General features: G+C 43.0%; 1 protein-coding gene across 2 annotated transcripts in view; it reads right to left on the bottom strand.

The window, feature by feature from the left end:
* LOC140307760 (guanine nucleotide-binding protein G(o) subunit alpha) overlaps positions 1–14,230 on the bottom strand; it is a 141,576-nt gene that overhangs the window by 7,096 nt on the left and 120,250 nt on the right. The window contains exons 7-8 of one of the 2 annotated variants that reach the window (XM_072386753.1): positions 12,307–12,460; positions 9,562–9,887 (exon numbers count right to left, since the gene is read on the bottom strand). The exons of the other annotated variant lie outside the window; for it this stretch is intronic. Of the exons in view, the coding sequence (XP_072242854.1) occupies positions 9,700–9,887; positions 12,307–12,460 (342 nt within the window). The 3' untranslated portion in view covers positions 9,562–9,699. Of the gene's footprint in view, positions 1–9,561; positions 9,888–12,306; positions 12,461–14,230 lie in introns of those variants that run through there. 2 annotated transcript variants of the gene reach the window in all.

Genomic DNA, 14,230 nt, shown 5'->3' with positions numbered 1-14,230 from the left:
ATTCTGTTTGGCAGAAGAGTGACGCAATTATTGCTTTGGCTTCCTGAATGAAGCAGGACGTCTGCAGCCACAAAGCTTCCTTCTCACACCGAGCATCAGATTTTCAGGAAAAACCTCAATAAATAATTACAGTTTTGGAAAAAAAGGAGAAGGAATGAGGAAGATTAACATCAACAAACTTGCTCTCTGTAATTAAACAATGTTGGCTAAACATTTCCAGCCAGACACTGAGACACACGGGGAAATAATCACTCATATCACGTTACTCATGTGGTGCTTTATTACATCGTCCACAGCAGATATCTCACACAACACAGTCTTGGTTGGTAAAGCTAACCTTAAAGCTACCAGAGTCCATTAATGCAGCCACGAGTCCAGCAGCTCTCTGACTCCTCAGCTCTGGAGAGGCTTGAGTGTTTATTACAGAAGCTGGCAAAAAGAGCATCAAAAGATGACTCAAAAAGCATTTTGAATTTGGAGCATACATCAATCTGCCAGAGGACACCTCAGGAGCTCATTTAAATCTAAAAGGGGAAACATTTGGCACTTGGGTTTGGCTCAGTTCTTCTGCCACGGCGACATTTCAGCAGCTTTTTATGTAGCTTTGTGGGGCAATAAGATGGTTGGAAGTACAATCATTTCTGTTGTGACACAGAAAAGCAGGAAAACTGGTTGTAAGCATCACAACGGATCAAAACCCTTCCTTCCATGGCCTCAGACTCAGTGTTTATCATCAGGATGATGCTCCCCAGCCTCCTCAGCTGGTGTCACACACACATTTAAAACTGTGGAGACACCAGCCTGTCTTCAGCTCATAAACTGCTTTAATGCTCTTCAGCTGCAGAGGGAAGCTCCAAGAAATAATCTCATGATCTCATGTGACATTAGTCTGAAGAACAGCCTCAAAGAAAGTATCAAAGTACTACGGTTCTACAGCCATAACATTAAAGGGGAACTCCGGTGTTTTAAACCTTATTTCTGGCATGAAATGCGTTCATCTGCTCACAGAGAACAGTTTGGTGAAAGTCGGCGTCCTTCGGAAGATATTTAGATAACTGGAGATCCATATAACGGAGTGAACGGGGCTTAGAGGATGCAGCCTCTAAATAAGGCATTATCTGTCTTTATTTCACCAATACTTTAAGAAGAATGAATGAATGAACGTGTGCTATAGCTCTGTTAGCTCATAGCTGCTGTTATGTGGCTACTTGCAGCTATAGGAGAGCTAACGGAGGGATTTCTACACAGGCACTCTACTGGGACCACTTCATCCACACGCCCCCCTGCAGCACAGCTCATTCACACCGGTAAGAACGTCCATCTTACTGAAAGTCATCGTTCACATTGTCAAAATCTGATAAATATCCTGCCATGTTGCACAAAACTATCAGCAGCAAACTCTGTGTGAAGTTAGCCGACTGTCACAGAGCACGGAGTGAATAAACTGTGCTGCAGGGGGGCGTGTGGATGAAGTGGTCCCAGTAGAGTGCCTGTGTAGAAATCCCTCCGTTAGCTCTCCTATAGCTGCAAGTAGCCACATAACAGCAGCTATGAGCTAACAGAGCTATGAGCTAACAGAGCTCTGAGCTAACAGAGCTCTGAGCTAACAGAGCTATGAGCTAACAGCAGCTATGAGCTAACAGAGCTATAGCACACGTTCATTCATTCATTCTTCTTAAAGTATTGGTGAAATAAAGACAGATAATGCCTTATTTAGAGGCTGCATCGTCTAAGCCCCGTTCACTCCGTTATATGGATCTCCAGTTATCTAAATATCTTCCGAAGGACGCCGACTTTCACCAAACTGTTCTCAGTGAGCAGATGAACGTATTTCATGCCAGAAATAAGGTTTAAAAATACCGGAGTTCCCCTTTAATGTTTCTTAATTGTGAGAATGCATTAAGGCATTCTCACTATTGTTTTCCTGTTTCTCTTTTTTGGCACTTAACTACTCCTGCAATCTTTCACCGATTTCAACAATTTTGGTATCAAAACGTTCAGCTCCTTTGGGAGATTTATGCTATGACTTTTGGTGTTGATATCTTTTATACTAACTATTTAATTTTTAATTCAAATTTTCCCGTCATTCAAATGAATGGAAATTTCTTTCAACTCTTCAAAAACTTCCTCCTCTTTCCAACCTAACTAGTTCAGCATACATTCAGCTGGAGACACCATTCAAACTTTAAAATGTTCACAAGACATTCAGCTATTACCAAATGATTCAGCTTTTTCAAATATTAAGCCACTTTTGAAATATGACAGTTTAAAAAACATGAACATTTATTCTTGATTTTTATGAATGAGAAGATTAGAGTGGCAGACTGATGATTTTAACTTTTTCTGCTATTCAAACAAATTCCTCTAACTTTAATACTGTTTAACTCAGATAAACAAATTATACCTTAAAATGTAGGTACACTTGTCCTCTTTCAGCTGATGTAACTACTAAATAGCTCACATTTACAGAATTTCAGCTATGAGCCTTGAAGCTAGAGAAACTTTTCAATTTCTCTCACTAACTCCAATGGAAATTTGGTGGAACGCCAGAGACAGGTTCAACTGTGTTCAACTCGCTGCCGTTTAAATTTCTTTCACTCCATTGAAATAAAAACTACATTGCCGCGTTCCTCCAAGCCTTCTGCTTCTTACGGTCTTCAAATTATTTTCCTCGCTCTTCCAGTTTTCTCACAGGAGGTCATAGTATCCAAAAAAGCAATTTCTGCAGGTTATACAGGGAGACAGCTGTTGACAAACATTGCTATCACTGATGACATCACTGATGACATCACTCTTCCACTCCCTGCTGTATATTACACTGAAGCCATTTTAACTATTAATCACTTGATTTCTGATAAATTTCCACTAGATTCAGCTTTTTGAGCATGTTCAACTAATCCCATTCAACTTAAAAAGCATTCTCACAGCTGTTTCGCAGGAACAGCTTTTTTTCTAGTTATTCTGTTACCTTTATGTCACGTGAACTTTTCAGCTCAGTTCACCAGTGGAGAAAATATGAAGCATCAAGGATCAATGAAAAACGCAGGTCGAGTTACAAAGACTGACATAATTGTCAGGTTATTGGTAATTGTTGGGATCGATCCTGCTCCCTGGAAGGCAAACGGACCACAAACAGACACCATAAAGCCTCTGGTTCTGCATGTCTGTGAGCCCTGTTTATAAGGGTTATGGCTCTGATTTAATGGTAGTTTATTGGCATGTTAGCAGTTAGCTTGTCTCCTTTTATTTTCATGTGTTTTACCAGCGAGCCCAGCTAGTATTTCCCAGGTCTGTTTCTAGAACAACACGTTTTGCGGGGTTTTGCTGCAGCATTTCCACTTTTTTCATTCATCTTGCCGTTTTGAAATCCATCCCAGTCAACGTCACGTTGGGTTTGTTTCAGCTGAATTAATCAGAGGCTGTCATGCAGGACACAGAAAAGCCTTTTTGATAACTTAAGCCGACACAATGTCCACAACATGATTTAAATATTAAAAGATACCAATGGTTCAAATCAAATTTTTCTAATTATTGTGACCAAAGGGATGGAAAGTTCTGCAGAAAAGCTGCTTGAGGTGAGGTGCTGCAGGCATCAAAAACAAAGCCCCAACAGTGTGCCGCCTCCCCAAAGGCAAATAAAAAGGCTTTCCTTTTCCTCTACATGTGAACTGGAGCTTGCTCAACTTAATGTGGATGGAAGTTTCAGCAGCACATCTTTCACGGCTCGCGCTCCGAACAGAAGGCAGCAAGAGCAGCAGCAAAGGACGCAGACTTGAGCTGTAAAAACACGCTGCAGCTGGAGAAATCTAATAAAAGCTGATCCAATGGATCATAAATGTATTGTGAAATAGCTGCCTGCCTGGGGCCACATTAACCTCATATCTTATATATGAAAATAAAAGTTTGAGAAGCTGTTTTTAATCTATGAAGGATGGAGTACCGTATGGTACACTGTTTGTTTAGGATTGTCTGATGGTTTATTCCATTCTTGGTCGTCTACCAGGTTTAATAATGCATTCAATGATAACCGGGAACAGCTAATTAAGTCTTAAAATCAATCATTTGTTGTTACTTTATCTCATAAAACAATGGACAAAGCACTTTGAGAGCATTTTAATTATATAAGTTGACAGTATAACTGCTGAACAGAATCTTGTAAATACTGTACACAGAATGTGCCTGAAGGTACTCAACCATTGGTTGATAACAGATATCTTTCTAAGGTCATGAAAACACATCAAGTCATATTTCACATGATTCTACACTAATTATGATTATTATACTGCATTTCTGCCAATAAAAATCCTAAAAATATGACTCTAAACATCAGTAATCTCAAATCTGAGCAAAAAACAAAACGTGGAGTTCCACAGGGTTCTATTCTGGGGCCTCTTTTCTGGCTCAGATTAATTACGCAAAAGATTACTGCATATCTGCCAATAAAAATCATAAAAATAAGACTCTAAACATCAGTAATCTCAAATCTGAGCAAAAAAAACAAACAAAAAAACAAGACGTGGAGTTCCACAGGGTTCTATTCTGGGGCCTCTTTTCTGGCTCAGATTAATTACGCAAAAGAATACTGCATATCTGCCAATAAAAATCATAAAAATATGACTCTAAACATCAGTAATCTCAAATCTGAGCAAAAAAACAAACAAAAAAACAAGACGTGGAGTTCCACAGGTTTCTATTCTGGGGCCTCTTTTCTGGCTCAGATTATGTAAAAGAATACTGCATATCTGCCAATAAAAATCCTAAAAATATGACTCTAAACATCAGTAATCTCAAATCTGAGCAAAAAACAACAAAAAAACAAGATGTGGAGTTCCACAGGGTTCTATTCTGGGGCCTCTTTTCTGGCTCAGATTACGCAAAAGAATACTGCATATCTGCCAATAAAAATCCTAAAAATATGACTCTAAACATCAGTAATCTCAAATATGAGCAAAAAAAACCCAAAAAAAACAAGACGTGGAGTTCCACAGGGTTCTATTCTGGGGCCTCTTTTCTGGCTCAGATTACGTAAAAGAATACTGCATATTTGCCAATAAAAATCCTAAAAATATGACTCTAAACATCAGTAATCTCAAATATGAGCAAAAAACAAACAAAAAAACAAGACGTGGAGTTCCACAGGGTTCTATTCTGGGGCCTCTTTTCTGGCTCAGATTACGTAAAAGAATACTGCATATCTGCCAATAAAAATCCTAAAAATATGACTCTAAACATCAGTAATCTCAAATATGAGCAAAAAAAACCCCAAAAAACAAGACGTGGAGTTCCACAGGGTTCTATTCTGGGGCCTCTTTTCTGGCTCAGATTACGTAAAAGAATACTGCATATTTGCCAATAAAAATCATAAAAATATGACTCTAAACATCAGTAATCTCAAATCTGAGCAAAAAACAAACAAAAAAACAAGACGTGGAGTTTCACAGGGTTCTATTCTGGGGCCTTTTTCTGGCTCAGATTACCCAAAAGAATACTGCATATCTGCCAATAAAAATCCTAAAAATATTACTCTAAACATCAGTAATCTCAAATCTGAGCAAAAAACAAACAAAAAAACAAGACGTGGAGTTCCACAGGGTTCTATTCTGGGGCCTCTTTTCTGGCTCAGATTACCCAAAAGAATACTGCATATCTGCCAATAAAAATCCTAAAAATATTACTCTAAACATCAGTAATCTCAAATCTGAGCAAAAAAAACCCCAAAAAACAAGACGTGGAGTTCCACAGGGTTCTATTCTGGGGCCTCTTTTCTGGCTCGGATTACGCAAAAGAATACTGCATATCTGCCAATAAAAATCCTAAATATATGACTCTAAACATCAGTAATCTCAAATATGAGCAAAAAACAAACAAAAAAACAAGACGTGGAGTTCCACAGGGTTCTATTCTGGGGCCTCTTTTCTGGCTCAGATTACGTAAAAGAATACTGCATATCTGCCAATAAAAATCCTAAAAATATGACTCTAAACATCAGTAATCTCAAATATGAGCAAAAAAAACCCCAAAAAACAAGACGTGGAGTTCCACAGGGTTCTATTCTGGGGCCTCTTTTCTGGCTCAGATTACGTAAAAGAATACTGCATATTTGCCAATAAAAATCATAAAAATATGACTCTAAACATCAGTAATCTCAAATCTGAGCAAAAAACAAACAAAAAAACAAGACGTGGAGTTTCACAGGGTTCTATTCTGGGGCCTTTTTCTGGCTCAGATTACCCAAAAGAATACTGCATATCTGCCAATAAAAATCCTAAAAATATTACTCTAAACATCAGTAATCTCAAATCTGAGCAAAAAACAAACAAAAAAACAAGACGTGGAGTTCCACAGGGTTCTATTCTGGGGCCTCTTTTCTGGCTCAGATTACCCAAAAGAATACTGCATATCTGCCAATAAAAATCCTAAAAATATTACTCTAAACATCAGTAATCTCAAATCTGAGCAAAAAAACCCCCAAAAAACAAGACGTGGAGTTCCACAGGGTTCTATTCTGGGGCCTCTTTTCTGGCTCGGATTACGCAAAAGAATACTGCATATCTGCCAATAAAAATCCTAAAAATATTACTCTAAACATCAGTAATCTCAAATCTGAGCAAAAAACAAACAAAAAAACAAGATGTGGAGTTCCACAGGGTTCTATTCTTGGGCCTCTTTTCTGGCTCAGATTGCGCAAAAGATAAATATGATACTATTGTTTTATGCATATCACCAGGGGAACGCCCTAACTGGATGAACAAATGGATGACCCAGAATTTCCTCCAATTAAAGACTAAATACAGGCAACAATGAAAAAATGTGTAAAAGTAATAAACAAAGCCAGAAATCTGGGAGTCTTTATGGACTCAGACCTCAAGTCAGTTACAAAGTCAACTTATTATGACCTGAAGAATACCTGAAGGATTAACGAAGGACGGATGTGTCACAGCGATTTAGAGAAGCTGCTCCATGCGTGATCAATAGACGTGATGAATGTAACTGATCAGGTCTATTGATTCAGAACACTGTTGCTCGAGTCCTCACTAAGAACAGAAAAGTGGATCATATCACTTCAGTCCTGAGGTCTCTACACTGTCCATCAAAGAGTTGATTGTAAAATACTGCTGTTGGTTTGCAAAGCTTTTAATGGGTTAGAGTCTAAATATTTCTCGAACATCTTCCAAACCCAGCAGTCAGAAGAGGAGAAGATCTTCTAAAGGTCTCAGCAGTCAGAGGAGACGATCTTCTAAAGATCTCAGCAGTCAGAGGAGACGATCTTCTAAAGGTCTCAGCAGTCAGAGGAGACGATCTTCTAAAGGTCTCAGCAGTCAGAGGAGAAGATCTTCTAAAGATCTCAGCAGCCAGAGGAGACGATCTTCTAAAGGTCTCAGCAGTCAGAGGAGACGATCTTCTAAAGATCTCAGCAGTCAGAGGAGGAGACGATCTTCTAAAGGTCTCAGCAGTCAGAGGAGGAGACGATCTTCTAAAGGTCTCAGCAGTCAGAAGAGGAGAGGATCTTCTAAAGATCTCAGCAGTCAGAGGAGGAGACGATCTTCTAAAGGTCTCAGTAGTCAGAAAAGGAGACGATCTTCTAAAGGTCTCAGCAGTCAGAAGAAGAGACGATCTTCTAAAGGTCTCAGCAGTCAGAAGAAGAGACGATCTTCTAAAGGTCTCAGCAGTCAGAGGAGAGGATCTTTGGTTGGCTCTTTGGTTGGAAATGATGGCAACATTTGGCAAAGGAGGTGTTGTGACATTTTAAAAACCCCTGGGCCTGTTTGTGTCTTCAGTGCACGTGTGTGCACGTGTGTGCATGTGTGTGCACGTGTGTGCATGTGTGTGTGGAAAGGGTAGACAGGTGCCTTGTGGGCAATTAATCCACAGATACTGACTCCACTACACCCATGGGATGATGCTGTCTCTTACACACACGTGCACACACGTGCACGGATCTATCCTGCACTATAAAATGACACACGTGCACGCACACACGTGCACGCACACACACACAGCAGGCTGATCAACAGCCTCGGGGAGCTCTGTCACTAATGAGGAAATCTGGCAGAGATGCGGCGGCACGAGCCGATGATGTCATCTACCTGTTCAGAGAAAGTGCGCCTCGCTGTTTGGGCGAAGCAGGGCGAGCAGAATGAAGCAGAACGCTCACGCCAACAAAGATCTTTATGGAGCGGTCCTTTCATCCTGGACCCACACTCATCAGCATCTCTCACAGCTCAGCTCTGGGTTCTTAAGGTGGACTGAGGGGATGTTACACAGGGATTAGATGTAAAATCAATGCTTCTATCGAGGCGTTTCATGGGAGTTGAGTCGGCTTTTAAGTGGTTCTATAGTGGACTAAGACTAGCAGACTTACAGGGAGGCAGGTAGGGTAAAGGGGTCTTGCCTGAGCTATGGCGTAACCACGCATTCTTTGGGGGGGTCGTGTCCCCCCCAATATTGAGAAAATACCAACCTGTCCCCCCCAATATACAGAAGAAAATATGTAAAATGCATGTTCTCCTTTTATGAACCCTGTCAAGGGATCGGTCTCTTGTTATGTCTTATTTATTTTCACTTTATTTCCGTGTGTTACCATGGGAACGTAACGGCTGCGCCGCGGCCGCCGTTGTTGATGCTAACACTCTAGCCAATGAGAGTGACGTCACCGGCGCCGCCGTCTCAGCAGCGGCTCAACCGCGCCAAACTCAACAGTGTTACCATGGGAACGTAACGGCTGCGCCGCGGTCGCCGTTGTTGATGCTAACACTCTAGCCAACTGTTAACACTCGCTAACAGTCAATGAGAGCGACCCACCGGGCGCGCCGCCGTCTCAGCAGCGGCTCTCCTTATCTTTACGTTGGACTTCTACTTTTGACGGAGCCGCTGCTCAACAGAGCAGATTGTACCAGAACAGGAAATCCAACACAGAATCAACTAAATAAACTTCCGCCCCCTTTCAAAATAAAAGAACTTAAAACAAAAATAACAGACTATTAGACTTTTCATTGTTAATGCACATTTTGAGACATTGACACAATAGAAATGAACCTGGACTTAAAAGTCCTCAGCACATTTTTTGTTAAAGGAAAAGTCTGTAATTTGTTACATCATTAGTTATTAAAATATTTCCAGAAACATGCTTTGGGTATTTGGTCGTTTTCCATTGGAAGCTGTCCTATTTGCTACAGAACTACTGGAAGAGCATAACTGTAATTGGTAGGTGTGTTTAAGGTCAGTAAACAGTAAGCAACTAACCAAAACAAAGTGGGGGGGCAGTCACTGTCTCGGAGAAATTACACTATTCCTTTAGATGTGAACTTACATGGTCAATGTAGTCCTCTAAACTATGTTCTAAATGTCCAAGTTTTCATATAGAAATAAAGAATTGTAGATAATGCACTCAACTATTTTGTTTTTCTTGGACCCCCCCCCAATGTCTAAACCATGGTTACGCCCTGGAGGAAGTACCTTCCATGCAGGGGATTTGAACCCAGGTCACCCACAAGAAAGCTGGAAATCAAACCACTACACTCTCCAGGTATGCATTGAAATGACTTTTACTCTGAAACTACAAGAGCAGGACTTTGCTACCACTCCTTTGAGATCTGGAGACACAAAACGAAGCCGGTTCTGTAGGTCCAGGTAAGCTGTAGGCGTCACATTTAGAGTCAGTTGACCGGTGGTCACCCTTAGATCCGACTATCAGCATCATCAGTACAAGCCACACCCCCTCAGGTTGTTGGCTATGATGACATCGGTGACGGCATCAAAGACAAACTGGATGTTGTTGGTGTCCGTAGCGCAGGTCACATGGGAGTAAACCTCCTTGTTGGTCGACTTGTTCTTGCTCTCATACTGAGACTTAATGTAGGCGATTCCCTCCAGGTAGGTGTCCGGCCCTGCAGAGGAAACACAAACACAGCGATGACATCACAGCAGCTTTCAGGTTTATGGAATATGTTTCAGTTCATTTCCTTTCTGATAAAGCTTATAGTTAGGGATGGCTCAGGTGAGCCTGAAACATCCCATAGTTCTGCTGCTATAGGCCCAGCCTGCTGGGGGACCTCATCTGTCACACCTTTCCTCACTTTGCTCTCTTTTTCCCCGTTTAATTTCTCAAATGATTTTATGTCCATGTGACATTATTGTGGTCATTAACTTGTGTTTCCCTGTTCCAGCAGGTATCCTTTGAATGGTGTTATGGTGTTTTTCCCCCCTCTTTTCCCTCTTTTCTGTCTTCTCAAACCCCAGCTGGTCGAGGCGGATGGACACCCTTCCTGGTTCTGGTTCTGCCAGAGGTTTCTTCCTGGTTCTGGTTCTGCCAGAGGTTTCTTCCTGGTTCTGCCAGAGGTTTCTTCCTGAGTCTGGTTCTGTCAGAGGTTTCTTCCTGGTTCTGGTTCTGCCAGAGGTTTCTTCCTGGGTCTGGTTCTGCCAGAGGTTTCTTCCTGGTTCTGCCAGAGGTTTCTTCCTGGGTCTGGTTCTGCCAGAGGTTTCTTTCTGGTTCTGGTTCTACCAGAGGTTTCTTCCTGGTTCTGGTTCTGCCAGAGGTTTCTTCCTGGTTCTGTCAGAGGTTTCTTCCTGGTTCTGGTTCTGCCAGAGGTTTCTTCCTGAGTCTGGTTCTGCCAGAGGTTTCTTCCTGGTTCTGGTTCTGCCAGAGGTTTCTTCCTGGTTCTGGTTCTGCCAGAGGTTTCTTCCTGAGTCTGGTTCTGCCAGAGGTTTCTTCCTGGTTCTGCCAGAGGTTTCTTCCTGGTTCTGGTTCTGCCAGAGGTTTCTTCCTGGGTCTGGTTCTGCCAGAGGTTTCTTCCTGGTTCTGTCAGAGGTTTCTTCCTGGTTCTGGTTCTGCCAGAGGTTTCTTCCTGGTTCTGGTTCTGCCAGAGGTTTCTTCCTGAGTCTGGTTCTGCCAGAGGTTTCTTCCTGGTTCTGGTTCTGCCAGAGGTTTCTTCCTGGTTCTGTCAGAGGTTTCTTCCTGGTTCTGGTTCTGCCAGAGGTTTCTTCCTGGTTCTGCCAGAGGTTTCTTCCTGGTTCTGCCAGAGGTTTCTTCCTGGTTCTGGTTCTGCCAGAGGTTTCTTCCTGGTTCTGCCAGAGGTTTCTTCCTGGTTCTGGTTCTGCCAGAGGTTTCTTACTGGTTCTGCCAGAGGTTTCTTCCTGGTTCTGGTTCTGCCAGAGGCTTCTTCCTTTCTGACTAATTGTTGTAATCTGGTGCTTTATAAATAAAGTTTAATTGAATTGAACTTTCTGCTGAACTCCAGACTTATAAATAACAACTTTCTCAGACAAACTAAGAAGGTGAGTTTGGATAGAAAATAATCCGTCCTGCTATTGTTGCTGCAGTCGGCCATTTTCTTCATTTATTCCTACATCACAACCTCAGAGACTGTGATGGATCCGAGTTCCTAAAGCCAAAAGGAGTGGAACCGATATTTGTGCTGCCAGGTGATCCATTTCACTAGGTTTCACTAGTCCTTTACTGACTGCTGGGAGTGGTTCTGCTTCACTTGTTCGAATCCTTTTGGGCCTTTTTGATCTCTGAGCTAACATCTCGGTGGCTGTCGGCCATCAGCAGCTCGATCTAACTTCTGCAGCAACAGCTTCATCAGACACAGAGCCATGTGATGGGATGAGGAGGGAGACGGCTTTGGAATTCTAATCCTCTCTTTCTCACAGCCGTCTTTCTGCATTTTGCTTTCCCACAGCCTGTTTTGTCTCATTTTCTCACACTCTGCTCTGTTTTTCTCTCCCTGAGTCGTGTTGTTTTGTTTCTTGGACCCTGGTTTCACTCTTTTACTTGGTCTGATAAACCTCAGCTCCTGGTAATTTACTAAATACATGCAACTTTCTGTTATTTTGAGCAGCCAATCAGCAGAAATACAATAAAACAGCCTTGTTTTTTCTCTCTCCAGCTCTTTATAACACATTAATGTGTCTCTCTGCCACCGTAGTTTAATGACAGGTGGCGTGTATTCAGTTCATTACTGTATATCAGACTCATTTTAATCAGCTTTTCTGCTCTCTGACGACACTGATTATTAATGTGGGTCTAAAGCAGATACTTTTTTCATTCTGCACACATATCCAAACTGCATCCAGGTTTAAAATACACCTGAAACCACTGCTGCTGTCACCTGAAAGCAAGGGGAATCAGCAACTTTGCTTCTTTACTTATTCAGCTTGACAAAAATGCTGTGAGGAGCCGATTGAAAGAGACACTAAGTGACGGGATGCGTCTCAAACGGCCGCCTGCAGCACTGCTGTCAAGCACAAACAGTTTGATAAACTCTGCTTGGAGCAGTTATCAGAAGCAGGCAGAGGAGTATGTACCGGTGTATTCTGGGAAGCAGATGGACAGCGGAGACTTGTCGATCTTTCTTTCAAACAGGTCCTTCTTGTTGAGGAAGAGGATGATGGACGTGTCCTTGAACCACTTGTTGTTACAAATGGAATCAAAGAGCTTCATAGACTCATGCATGCGGTTCTGTTGGAGAGAGATTAGCACAGGTTAAACGGGCCGTAAACACACCCCCAGAAGAACACACATCCAACAGTCTCCCCATCTAACCAAAGAGGAACTGAGGTGACATTTAAAACCAGGAAGCAGAACTAGTGCAGGGTTCCTCTGCAAACGGCCGCAGGGTTTCCTGCTCTGCATGTGTTTGAATCAAGATAACGGTTACTGAAATTATTAGTAAGACTCTTGCTATCAGTGAGTTTAACAAAGCCATGCATGCTGAGCTCTAACTGCATCATATTACACTGAATACTGAGTAATCACTTAAAGGGACCCTGTAGAGTTTTACACCACAGCGACAGTCGGGTTCACTAAGCAGTTCCATACAGGTTCAAGGTTTTTAGAGCCATGAAGACGTCTAATGAATGGAAGAAAGGTGCTGCAGGTGCTAAATGTTCAGGCCCTGCAGGTGCTGCAGGTGCTAAATGTTCAGGTGCTGCAGGCCCTGCAGGAGCTGCAGGTGCTAAATGTTCAGGCCCTGCAGGTGCTAAATGTTCAGGCCCTGCAGGTGCTAAATGTTCAGGTGCTGCAGGTGCTGCAGGTGCTAAATGTTCAGGAGCTGCAGGTGCTAAATGTTCAGGTGCTGCAGGTGCTGCAGGTGCTAAATGTTCAGGAGCTGCAGGTGCTAAATGTTCAGGCCCTGCAGGTGCTGCAGGTGCTAAATGTTCAGGTGCTGCAGGTGCTAAATGTTCAGGCCCTGCAGGTGCTGCAGGTGCTAAATGTTCAGGTGCTGCAGGCCCTGCAGGAGCTGCAGGTGCTAAATGTTCAGGCCCTGCAGGTGCTAAATGTTCAGGCCCTGCAGGTGCTAAATGTTCAGGTGCTGCAGGTGCTGCAGGTGCTAAATGTTCAGGAGCTGCAGGTGCTAAATGTTCAGGTGCTGCAGGTGCTGCAGGTGCTAAATGTTCAGGAGCTGCAGGTGCTAAATGTTCAGGCCCTGCAGGTGCTGCAGGTGCTAAATGTTCAGGAGCTGCAGGTGCTAAATGTTCAGGCCCTGCAGGTGCTGCAGGTGCTAAATGTTCAGGTGCTGCAGGTGCTAAATGTTCAGGAGCTGCAGGTGCTAAATGTTCAGGTTCTGCAGGTGCTAAATGTTCAGGCCCTGCAGGTTCTAAATTTTCAGGAGCTGCAGGTGCTAAATGTTCAGGCCCTGCAGGTGCTGCAGGTGCTAAATGTTCAGGAGCTGCAGGTGCTAAATGTTCAGGAGCTGCAGGTGCTGCAGGTGCTAAATGTTCAGGCCCTGCAGGTGCTAAATGTTCAGGCCCTGCAGGTGCTAAATGTTCAGGTGCTGCAGGTGCTAAATGTTCAGGAGCTGCAGGTTCTGCAGGTGCTAAATGTTCAGGCCCTGCAGGTTCTAAATTTTCAGGTGCTGCAGGTGCTAAATGTTCAGGCCCTGCAGGTGCTAAATGTTCAGGCCCTGCAGGTGCTAAATGTTCAGGCCCTGCAGGTGCTGCAGGTGCTAAATGTTCAGGAGCTGCAGGTGCTAAATGTTCAGGAGCTGCAGGTGCTGCAGGTGCTAAATGTTCAGGCCCTGCAGGTGCTAAATGTTCAGGCCCTGCAGGTGCTAAATGTTCAGGTGCTGCAGGTGCTAAATGTTCAGGAGCTGCAGGTTCTGCAGGTGCTAAATGTTCAGGCCCTGCAGGTTCTAAATTTTCAGGTGCTGCAGGTGCTAAATGTTCAGGCCCTGCAGGTGCTAAATGTTCAGGCCCTGCAGGTGCTAAATGTTCAGGCCCTGCAGGTGCT

The sequence above is a fragment of the Leuresthes tenuis genome, unplaced genomic scaffold (assembly GCF_036924035.1).
Source record: "Leuresthes tenuis unplaced genomic scaffold, fLeuTen1.0.hap1 SCAF_5, whole genome shotgun sequence".
Lineage (NCBI taxonomy): Eukaryota > Metazoa > Chordata > Actinopteri > Atheriniformes > Atherinopsidae > Leuresthes > Leuresthes tenuis.
The sequence above is the reverse complement of the archived record's forward strand: the minus strand, read 5'-3'. Positions and strand labels throughout refer to the sequence as shown.